Source organism: Pollicipes pollicipes, unplaced genomic scaffold (assembly GCF_011947565.3).
Source record: "Pollicipes pollicipes isolate AB1234 unplaced genomic scaffold, Ppol_2.1 Scaffold_7261;HRSCAF=8764_pilon_pilon_pilon, whole genome shotgun sequence".
Lineage (NCBI taxonomy): Eukaryota > Metazoa > Arthropoda > Thecostraca > Pollicipedomorpha > Pollicipedidae > Pollicipes > Pollicipes pollicipes.
In genome coordinates, this window is record NW_023597054.1 from 22,653,547 (window position 1) to 22,665,055 (window position 11,509).

The window sequence follows — 11,509 nt, forward strand, 5'->3', positions numbered from 1 at the left end:
GTAGTTCGAAGGCTTGAGAAACATGAAATGTGCACTTAGCTATGCTCATCTGAACGACGACTTATTCGACTGCAACTCCCAGTTCAACCATGGCCGTTTCCACAAGACTAACCTTCCTCATATGTACTTTGCCACATTCAGTTACACTGGAGTCTTCAAAATGGTCCCATTTTGAAACAACCGCTTTGGACTTCGCGGGCGCCTCGCAACTGCAGCATCGGTTGCAGCACGACCACCTGTTCAGACCCGTTCACCGACGCGGCGACACTGACACAGCTGTCCCTGTGCGCCAGGTTACCGTTCTGGGCTCCACAGGCCGTGGGGCGTACAAATAGCTCTCATGGAGACGTCAGAAGCGCCATTTCTCTTTCACGCGATTTGAAGACACCACTGATGGTCAGATTATAGTGTCTCCCTCATAGTCTTGGCCGCCGGACCAGTTCGCAGTCCCGGTGCCATGTCGGGACCGACGATCCACCTGGCCGACGGGAGGTGTATCGGTGGCGACGCGCCCTGCTTCATCGTGGCCGAGATCGGCCAGAACCACCAGGGCGACGTCGCCATCGCCAAACAGCTGATCGACGCGGCCAAGGTACGCTCTCCGAACCATTCGCGTGGGTTGCCAACTGCGCGGCACGGGTTGGCCACCAACGATGAGCACTGGACCATTGTTTGGATCGGGTGGCCAGGCTCTGTAACGGCAAAATTAAAGCAGCCATGCCTTACTGTCACCAGGGCTATCGCATGATATTTTTGTGAATTCGGATGTGAATTGCTTGGGACAGGGATAAAATTTGCCGATAGCCTAGGTAGGGGCGGATCTAGACCTTTTTTGAGTGTGTGTGGGGGGGGGGGGGGCAAAGCGTTCTTGTAGAATTCCGTTTAAGACATCAAGTGGCACCCACACCGACACCAAGACATGCTTATATATATATATATATATATATATATATATATATATATATATATATATATATATACATATATACGACACCATGACGCCGGGGGGGGGGGGGGGTCCGGGGCTCAAGCCGCTGCGTCGCACGCGGAGGGGATAATGTGTGAGGAGCAGGATAATCTGTGTTTGGTAGGCTGGTTGTGATGATGAAGTTAACGGGTCACTGGGGACCCAGTCAACAGAATAGTGGGTTAAATCACTTCTCGAAATGTTAATGTGATAGTGGATTAACCACCCACCAGCAATGAACTATTCATGTTAGACCCGTAACCGCTGCAAGCCGCGGGTACGCGTTGACTGTCGACATAGATGACAGTCCCAACAGCAGCAAAACGAGAAATCTACACAGTTAATTGTTGGAAATAAGACGTAGCATGCACGTAAGAGCGTACGTCCGACGGTTTTTGGGAAGGGGGCATATGGTTTCACGACCTAAGGGCGGGGGAGGGCATGGCCCCGTCGGCCCCCCCCCCCCCTGGATCCGCCCGTGAGCTTAGGTGGCAAGAAAAATGAGAGGCAAGCTCGATGCCGATGGACGGAAACAAAACGGATTGGCCTCGATCATGAAACAGAATGCACTAAACTCGTGGACACCTTCGATGTTTGACGCCAGGGAGAGACCAGAACCCAGAGAAGGGGGCAAACTGGTGCTTAGGGGCGGTCGGTTTGAAAGGTAACCTTCAATACAGTGGGGTCGTTGTGATACCAGAGGAAAAACAACGTGAGGCCCGAGGTGGAGGTGGGGGGGGGGGGGGGGGGGGGGCAACACAGGGCTCCTGGGAAGTATAAGCTTTCTTCCCCGCGAGTAGCGGCGCCTCGTCTCGACCCCAATCAAACTCAGCCACTGCGACAGCTTTCGTTGCATCACTGCCCCAGACCTAGCCTATCTAGCACTCCTCACCGCGTCGGACGTGTGCCAGAGGAGCGGCGCCGACTGTGTGAAGCTGCAGAAGTCCAGCCTGCCGGACAAGTTCAGCCGCGCCGCCCTCTGTCGGCCGTACGGTGGACCCCACGCCTGGGGCGCCACCTACGGCCAGCACAAGGCCCACCTGGAGCTCGGCGAGGAGGCCTACAAGGAGCTGCAGGCGTACGCTCGACAGGTCAGGGCATGCAGGGATAGGACATCGCGGGCGGTGGTGGCGTCCTGTGCAGGCCAGGCGCAGCACTGGTTCGACGCCGCTGCCCAACATCCACATTGGATTAGATGTGGACTGGAGGCTTGTCCGATGTTGAGTGGCGGAGATCTCTCCACTGAGCCACTGCGATAGCTTGGTGTTTTGATTGTGCACTCATCAAATACACTGTACTTCTTAGCGTGCCGCCAAATTTTAGAATGAGAGAGACCACGTCCTTTTGCTGGACAAATGCTGGGTGGTACTCCCCTGGCACGTGCCAAAAGGCAGACACAGAGAGCCGTGCAGTCGCATTTGCTTCGTTTTGTTTTTAGTGATAGGTCAATCAAGAAACCTGCGCTCAAGATAATCTTTCGACACACTTTCTAGTTTGTACCTACCTACCACGTTAGAGTTGTGCGCGACCGTGTGGCACGCGCAAACCTGACTGGCCCCAATCGGTCAAGTCCGCGCAGCTGCTCGCCCGGCGCGACACTGGGCCGCTAAGCGCTCCAGCGTGGTCAGCAGCCTGACGTGCAACACTCCCATCCAGAGGAACATCCTGAGCCGCTGAGCGTCCCAGCGTCGTCAGCAGGCTGACGTGCGACACTCGCACCAGGACAGACGCTCCGGACTGCTGAGTGCCCCAGCGTCGTCAGCAGGCTGACGTGCGACACTCCCATCCAGACGGACGTTCTTAGCCACTGAGCGTCCCAGCGTCGTCAGCAGGCTGACGTGCGACACTCCCATCCAGACGGCTGACGTGCGACACTCCCACCCAGACGGACATCCTGAGGCGCTTAGCGCCCCAGAACCGACCGCAGGCTGACGTGCGACACTCCTACCCAGGCGGACATCCTGCTCACGGCGTCGGCGATGGACCCGGTGTCGGCCGAGTTTCTGCACCGGCTGGACGTGCCGTTCATCAAGGTGGGCTCCGGAGACGCCAACAACCTGGCGATGATCGGCGACATCGCCAGCCGCGGCCGGCCGCTGGTCGTCTCCACCGGTGAGCGCGCGCCACCCAGTCACGGCCACGTGCGGCCCCGGCCTCCTGGACGCCCGCGCCGCACGGAGATAGTGCACGGCGACGACACCGTCAGCCGGGCGCGGGGACGCCGGCCAGCGCGATCACACGACTGTGCTACTCGTGGTCATGCGGCTAATGATGTATGTGTTACGTTATCACCGTCAGTGTCCTTGGCACATGCGCGGTATCATCCTCTTCGTTCAAGGTCATGTGCGTCCTCGCCTTCCTCGAGAGACGTTGATCTGACAGCCAGTCACAGGCAAGGCTGGGTCAGGAGTCGTCCGGCCTCCCCGTGAACCTCACTGTCCCGCTCATGCATCTGTGCTGGGCTGTGTAGTAACAGCATTGCGGCGGGTACCTGGTCGGGTTAGACTTTTAGTCTGCGATTCACAGGCAGCGACGCAAGCTTTCTGCGGTGTTTCTTGTGTTTCCTTTTTCTTATGTTTCCCGTTATGTTCCCTCTGCTCCCTCTCCAGCGTGATTCACCTGTAATGTATTGCGATCCAGAGGGCACGGCATGTGTTTCAGCAGAGACATGCTCTGCTCTCTCGTTAATATCACAGCTCGGATAATTAAAAAAAAACATTCACACGCACCATCCTATTAATGCCTAAAGCCGTTCACTTAGTGAGATTAAATGCTTTTTGTCTACTGGACTGTTCCATATCAAACTACGTCAAAAAAGAATCACGTGATCAGGAATGACAACACCAGCGGCCAGCGGCCTGGTAGGTAACCGCCGCCGCAGGTCGGCGATTGGCTGGATGTGACGTGACGCGCAGTATGACGCAGCGGAGTCCAATATTTTCTCTGGAAAGGGTACGCTCGGAGTACTTTCTAAAACATTATATAACATCGCCACGGCCAGCCTACGCCGTTGCATGATGGCCATTCAGAGGCCAGGTGTCTCTTGTGCGTTGTTCGCATGATAGGAGGAACACTTCTGTTTCTTGTTAACGGGTGACGATTAGAAAAAAAGTGAGACGCGTAAGCTAACAAAGCATGCCGACCAATCGGCCGACACAGCTCCTACTACTGCAGAACAAGTGGGGCCCTTCTCCACTCCCGTCACCGCCCCGCTCCTCCCGTCACGTTCCGCGAGCGTCACGTGCCTGTCCTCGGCCGCAGGCATGCAGAGTCTGGCGACGGTGCGGCGCGTCTATGACCTGGTGCTGCGCCACACCAGCCAGCTGGCGCTGCTGCAGTGCACGTCGGCGTACCCCACGCCGCCTCAGGACGTGCACCTGCGCGTGCTGGAGCAGTACCGGCGCCTGTTCCCGCGCGCCGTGCTCGGCTACTCCGGCCACGAGGAAGGCACCGTCATCTCTGTGGCCGCCGTCGCCATGGGGGCCAAGGTAGCGTTGGCAGGTGGAGGTCGTTCTAGTCATGTTCGGTGCGTGGTAGGAGGCTACCAGGGGCAGTGGTATGTCTTCGCCGCCCAAAGATTTCGTATCGCCAATGACCAATGCTGGCCACCTGACCGCCACAAAGCCATGGCATGAACTTACATGCGATAGAACAAATTAGACTGTGCGCATCAGCGAGCAGAAACACTGCAATATTGGGCAAAAGGCATTGTGCCTCCGGGCCGCGCGACGCAGGTAATGCCTGATGGCCGGTGTCTCACGTAAACACCTGAGCGAATAGCCACCTGGCGGCGAGCGGGGGTAACCGTGATAAAGCGCTGCGACGTTAGGGTTTTAGGTGGCAGAGTTTTAACATGCATTTTGGTCGGACGATGATGATGGGGGTGATACCTTTGCCATAAGAGCCACATGGTGGCTTTTCATTCAGGCACGTCGTGCTAGATGATACATGCATGGTACATAGTAAAAGAACAATTCTGTCAGTGGTACAAAAACACACGCTCACATGATATAAACACGCGGATAGCACATGTTAAACATGACAAGAGTAACAAGTCAGAGTTAAGTTAAGAATGCCGACAGTGTGAGCTGTTTCACGAGGCATCGAAAAGGCGGCGCGCGAGGGCCAACGCCAAGCATATTAAACAACTCAGTGCCCCGCTACCATGGTGGGCGCCTCCCCGCTTCTGTGCGGATTTGTGGAAGAGCCCGGCGTGCGGCACGTGCGGTGTCGTGTTCGTGCCTTTCACTTGTACGCTTCACGAGCATGCGATGCATGATCTCAGGCAGCTCGGTTTTAGTGATAATGTGGACAGCCTACACAATTTGGTGGTCCATGAATTGTTTGGCAGTCAGCCCCTAGGCTGTTTCAAAGTGTGCGATATGGGATCATGGTGTCTCCTGCCTGCGACCACCCGTGTGCAGAAATTTACAATCTTTTATACGCGATTCCCCTGAGTATTGCTTACAGGAGCCGTACATAGGCATGCAGTAGCTGACCAAAGACAACACCGACGCTTGCATAATGCTCCTTAAAGTCGCGTTTGGGGTCACATGTGACGCATGAGAACACGCTGCTAGTGTTCCAATTTACAGTAAATTGTGGACCATGGTGTCGATATGTTCTTGGAAGCTGAGGTAACGGTCACTGATCACAGAAATCAGAAAATTCCGAGATTTCTGACTGATCGGCAGCGAGGAACTGCTATGCCACAGAAGCTCAGTGTGATTGCCTGCAAATCTCGTAGTGTAGCTGGAGCGCCGATCACTAACACCCGCGTTGCTTGTATGTTTGGCTTCATGCTATTGTCGGCGTCGTGTGTGTGTTTGGCTTCATACCGTATTGGAAAAGTCATTGGAGCATGGTGCTAAGCGCCAGATCATCCGGCGATCAGCTGCTTCAAACCGTTTGTGTGTTTGGCTTCATGCCATAATGGTAAGATCACTGGAGCGTGGTGTTGAGCGCCAGATCAGCGCCAGAAGCACCAGACCAGGCGATCAGCTGCTTCAAACCGTTTGTTTCCCGCTGTTCAGGATCTGCGCGTCATTTGCGCCTTGGAGGAGAGTGACGTCATCCGACACGCAAAGGCCCGAGTCGTTGGCGAACCGCAGAAAAGGATGCAGCTCAGAGCGTTACCTTGAAAAACTGATTGGGATGTTTGCTGGTCCGGACAGAAGGGGCGAACCGTCAGCCCCACGCTCCTGAACCTGCTGCACGTGGCCGACCAAGTGGTTTGGGAACCAAACCGCATCAACACCACACCAAAAAAGCTGTCCAAGTAGTTTTTCATGAGGTGTGATAAAACCTTTTGATGAAATAACAAGACAAGGAGGGAAATGTCGCTGTTTTCCATGGCCCGGAGTGGTTTGCCAGAAACTGCGTTACGCTTACTGCGTGGTCTCTCTGTGCCCTGTGCGTTACGATTACTGCATTACAGGTCAACTTTACAAGTCTTCATCAGCGTGCGGACTCTATTTCAGATCGTTCTCACCAAATCTTTGTGCTTTGAGTTGCATGCTTGATCACGCAAAGCCCAATGCGTGTACTTTTGACCCATCTCTCATACAAGAGGTTTTCCTCATCAAGTGTTTAACTGCAGCGTTTTACCTATGCAGAAGGAGAGAAGAACGTTTCCTCTTGCCATATCATGCTGCGAAAAAATAGATACTGCTATGAAAAAATATGATCTCTCCACCACTTCATAAGATCTTAATAACACGGCTGTCACTGTGTGCGTGGTCTCTCTGTGCCCTGTGGTGACGGCGCCACCCTTGCGCCTCGCCCTGCACCCTGTGGTGACGGCGCCACCCCCGCGCCTCGCCCCGTGTCCTGTGGTGGAGGCGCCACCTCCGCGCCTCACCCTGTGTCCTGTGGTGGAGGCGCCACCCCCGCGCCTCGCCCCGTGTCCTGTGGTGGAGGCGCCACCTCCGCACCTCACCCTGTGTCCTGTGGTGGAGGCGCCACCCCCGCGCCTCGCCCTGTGTCCTGTGGTGGAGGCGCCACCTCCACGCCTCGCCCTGTGTCCTGTGGTGGAGGCGCCACCTCCACGCCTCGCCCTGTGTCCTGTGGTGGGGGCGCCACCCCATGCGCCTCACCCTGTGCTCTGTGGTGATGGCGCCACCTCCACGCCTCGCCCTGTGTCCTGTGGTGGAGGCGCCACCTCCACGCCTCGCCCTGTGTCCTGTGGTGGGGGCGCCACCCCATGCGCCTCACCCTGTGCTCTGTGGTGATGGCGCCACCTCCACGCCTCGCCCTGTGTCCTGTGGTGGAGGCGGCACCTCCACGCCTCACCCTGTGCCCTGTGGTGACGGCGCCACCCCATGCGCTTCACCCTGCACCCTGTGGTGACGGCGCCACCTCCACGCCTCGCCCTGTGTCCTGTGGTGGGGGCGCCACCCCATGCGCCTCACCCTGTGCTCTGTGGTGACGGCGCCACCTCCACGCCTCGCCCTGTGTCCTGTGGTGGAGGCGGCACCTCCACGCCTCACCCTGTGCCCTGTGGTGACGGCGCCACCCCATGCGCTTCACCCTGCACCCTGTGGTGACGGCGCCACCTCCACGCCTCGCCCCGTGCCCTGTGGTGGAGGCGCCACCTCCGCGCCTCACCCTGTGTTCTGTGGTGATGGCGCCACCTCCACGCCTTGCCCCGTGGCTTGTGGTGGAGGCGCTACCTCCACGCCTCACCCTGTGCTCTGTGGTGACGGCGTCACCTCCACACCTTGCCGGCGCCGCTTGCGTCCCGTCCCCTTGACGCGCGTCCTCACCAGCTGACGTGCGTCCCTGTCCGCTGACGCGCGTCCTCACCAGCTGACGCGCGTCCTCACCAGCTGACGCGCGTCCTCACCAGCTGACGTGCGTCCCTGTCCGATGACGCGCGTCCTCACCAGCTGACGCGCGTCCCTGCCCGCTGACGTGCGTCCTCACCAGCTGACGCGCGTCCTCACCAGCTGACGCGCGTCCCTGCCCGCTGACGCGCGTCCCTGCCCGCTGACGCGCGTCCTCACCAGCTGACGCGCATCCCTGTCCGCTGACGCGCGTCCTCACCAGCTGACGTGCGTCCCTGTTCACTGACGCGCGTCTTCACCAGCTGACGCGCGTCCCTGCCCGCTGACGTGCGTCCACGCCTCAGATCGTGGAGCGCCATCTGACGCTGGACCGCAGCTGGCGCGGCTCGGACCACGGCAGCTCGCTGGAGCCGACGCAGCTGGCCCAGCTGGTGACGGACGTGCGGCGGCTGGAGCTGGCGCTGGGATCGCCCGAGAAGGTGGTGCTGCCAGTCGAGCACGCCTGTTGGCTCAAGCTGGGGAAGTCGGCGGTGGCGGCGCGCCAGCTGCCGGCCGGCCACCGGCTGACCGCCGCCGACCTGCTGGTCAAGGTGGCCGAGCCCATGGGCTGGCGGCCGGAGCTGCTGCACGAGCTGATCGGTCGCCGGCTGCGCAGGGACCTGGAAGCCGACCAGAGCGTGACGGAAGACGTGCTGGAGGAGGAGGCTGGGGCGCAGCGGCTGGGGCAGGGCAGGGTCGAGACCTAACGTCGGAGCGGCGCTGCGAGTGCGGCTGGAGGGGAGCAAGCGGGTCAGGTGCGCGGAGGAATACCTCAGGGCGGGCGGCGGTGGTGTGTGGGGACTGCGCCGATACATGAGGAGCGTTTTGGAGCCGGGTGAAGGACGCGAGATTGGTCGGTAGTGGGAAGAAACGATAGTACTTGAATGAGGATCTAGCGTTCATTAATGACTGGCTGCGCCAGAAAACGCTTTCCTAGTGTCGTGACTTCTTATCAAAGTTGGGCTAGACTCGGAAAATCATGTGACAGGCATTTACTTAGTGTCCGCCGCTCATGTGTCGGCAGATCCGTCGTTACGGTCAAGTGTTATGTCAAATTTCCTTGAGCTTACGACCCAATAGTCGACGCTGCGAGATCTGGAGGTATGACCATGCCACATTACTTGCTCGCCACTTTTTCGAGCAGTTCGCTTTTATGACCTCGTGTGCGAAAATGTGTACTGTCATTCTCGGGCATTTACCCGGTCGTTGCGATACCGTACATTAACTTTTCGTCTATGTTATCTCAACATGAAAACGTTATATAAACTGTTTGACGTCAACAGGGTCTATTCCAGCAAAGCCAAAGCTGCGGTCGATCATTACCACCAATTGACGGGTACCCCCGAGAGACCACACCACTGACATCGTTGTTTTTATACCTATGACAAGTATGCACATAAGTAATGGTAGGTAAGTAGGTGAGTAAGTGAGTCCTCCGGTAGCAATTAGCAAATCGGCCATCGAATGACCCTCGGGGCGTGCTACGCCGGTTTCGATTGTGAGGGAGCGAAGACCAAGAAGACCAAGAAGCGCTGCACCGTCTCCGAGTGCAACGCTGATTTGTTTAAATGATTTAGGAAGATGAAACGTGATTGTGCGCCCACTGTCTCCCCAAAACATAAGTTTTAGAATGCTAGCTGGCGGAGGGATGAAAAAAACATAATCAGAAACAGAGCCAGACGGCTGGCTGAAGCCTGACTAAGACCATAGAAAGCAGTTTATATCGGCGGCATTGTCGGACCCGGTCAAACACGCAACCCCTTTTCAAAATGATGTGCTTGTTGTTCCAGATCGCACCTCAGCGATCGTCTCTGTGTCAATGTCGCCAGATTTACAAATCTTCAACGCTATGCTCGCTGCTATGTAGTTATGTTTCCTCACGTAACGTTTGCCTGGCTTAAATGATTTTACTCGCGTTTCAGGAGTGGGCAGTCTGGAAAGACGACACTGCTTATTAGTTTGGCCTCGAACCAGCTAAAGATGTGACCTAAATTCAATAGCCCAGATATATGCCCACGCAATATGACAATATTAGGAAAACCTCGTCGAACAGACCACTGACGTTCGGGGTCAGGTGTACCTAAATTCTTAGAGGTGCGCAATAAAATGATATGCATTTCCGTAATAATAAAAACTACAGCTCTCAAGTACCGTTCACAAAAGTGCTCAGTTTTGTGGCAAAATAGACACGGCATTGCCCTTGGCTCTTAGGAGTAGATTAATTTAAACGCCTGCCTAGAAACCAGAGGCATGCAGAGGGGGCGGGGGATACATACCCCATGCTCCTCTCAGCAATTGTGGGGCCTTCGCGTCGACAGTAAACGCGACAAAAGGAACGCGCGATCGTTGCCGAACTTTATGTTGCTCGTTAGAACACACAAACATGTAATACGGCACACTCCGAAAAACGCCGTCACGAAACTGCTGACATATTATATGCGCTATATAAGTACTGCTGTCTTGGACCCGTTTGAGGTGTGGATCCTTGCGATAACCCCGTCCGCACGGATTCTTGCCGGAGGCATTCCAATCAGAAGTTACGCATAGGTTACTGGCCTTAAATAAACGTTGAGATTGCATTGAAGTTTTCTTTTTTAAGTCTCTCACTGCTTTGTCAATGTCATCACCAATCAGCAGCAATTCCCTCGTCCATCGGGAACAAACTTCACCCTACTCGTCCTTCGAAACGATGTCTAAGCTCAGTGACTTCAAATGTCCCGGGACCGAAGTTGGCTTTGCCGAAGAATAGACAATGAAGGTATGCCATCTGTGCCAAACTTAGCGGTTATTCTGGTTGCAGTAATTTCCTCGGATTTAGAACACCGGACATTTGGGCTCACAATCCCAAGGCGTTTACCCTTACCTTGCAACAAAGAATTAACGTATTTACGGAATGTCAAGCGCCGTTTAGTTTGAAGGACGTTCCCAGCCAACCGCCGTTGGCAGAATTTATGCTCCACACGCATACGTCATAAATCATATAGCTCATCCTCAGTAGTGGCGTATAGGGAGGTTATTTTTACTAAGGTACATCTAGCCCTATCTTCTAAAATTCATGTCATACCGATTCGTTTCAATAGGAAATGATGTGTGGCATGTACGTGATTGCTGTGCAAAATTGGACCGCTATTACCGATCAGGTTCACCCGTGCGCTCGAGCAGGGACGGCACCACGGGCTTTGAGCTAGGGTAAGGGGGGAAAGGGTAGGGTTTCGAGAGGTTGTCCTGGACAAAACGGGGCCTCCTCACTGATAGGCCTCTTGTCCAGTCTCATATTCAAGGGGGAGCATATAGAGTAGAGACATGTGTTATATGGTGTCATATGTGTTATCATGTGTCATATTCAGGTAGAGGCATGTGTCTTCGCTGCAGCACGTCAGCTACGCGTTCCGTGCGTCGGATCGACGGCTCTCAATCCGAGCTCACTTGAGCGTGCGCCACCAGCGACATCCGCCGGTGACCGCCCGCCGACCTTGCACGGCCACGCGTCGGCGTCGACGGACCGCCGTCACGGCCGGCCCCAGTGGGACACACAGCGGTGAAGCGCCCCACTTGACCGCAGTAATGACATCTCCGGGACGCCGCCGGGCACGTTGCACCGCCGGCATGGGGCTGCGCACCGCACTTCCGACATGTCGGCCCGGCCCGGCCGTCTGTGCTCGAGACGCTGGGGCTGCCGGGGCTGACCGCTCGGCTGCACGACCGGCGGTAGCTCGAG

The 11,509-nt window shown here is 56.3% G+C and overlaps 1 protein-coding gene across 1 annotated transcript; it reads left to right on the forward strand.

Annotated features, from left to right (window-relative positions):
- The first annotated feature begins 334 nt into the window (after positions 1 to 334).
- On the forward strand, positions 335 to 9,034 carry LOC119113236 (sialic acid synthase). Its single transcript, XM_037237589.1, has 5 exons — positions 335 to 592; positions 1,879 to 2,058; positions 2,920 to 3,079; positions 4,229 to 4,455; positions 8,097 to 9,034. Exons 1-5 carry the CDS (start codon positions 458 to 460, stop codon positions 8,496 to 8,498), a joined length of 1,104 nt encoding a protein of 367 aa, XP_037093484.1. The 5' UTR covers positions 335 to 457; the 3' UTR covers positions 8,499 to 9,034.
- Positions 9,035 to 11,509: the final 2,475 nt, after the last annotated feature.

What these genes read in the sequence shown, in the direction of transcription:
- LOC119113236 (XM_037237589.1), top strand. Translation starts at nt 458, where the DNA reads ATGTCGGGACCGACGATCCACCTGGCCGACGGGAGGTGTATCGGTGGC. An exon ending in TGCAGGCGTACGCTCGACAG is followed by an intron (nt 2,059 to 2,919) that starts GTCAGGGCATGC and finishes ACTCCTACCCAG; the next exon opens with GCGGACATCCTGCTCACGGC. An exon ending in GCCGCTGGTCGTCTCCACCG is followed by an intron (nt 3,080 to 4,228) that starts GTGAGCGCGCGC and finishes CCTCGGCCGCAG; the next exon opens with GCATGCAGAGTCTGGCGACG.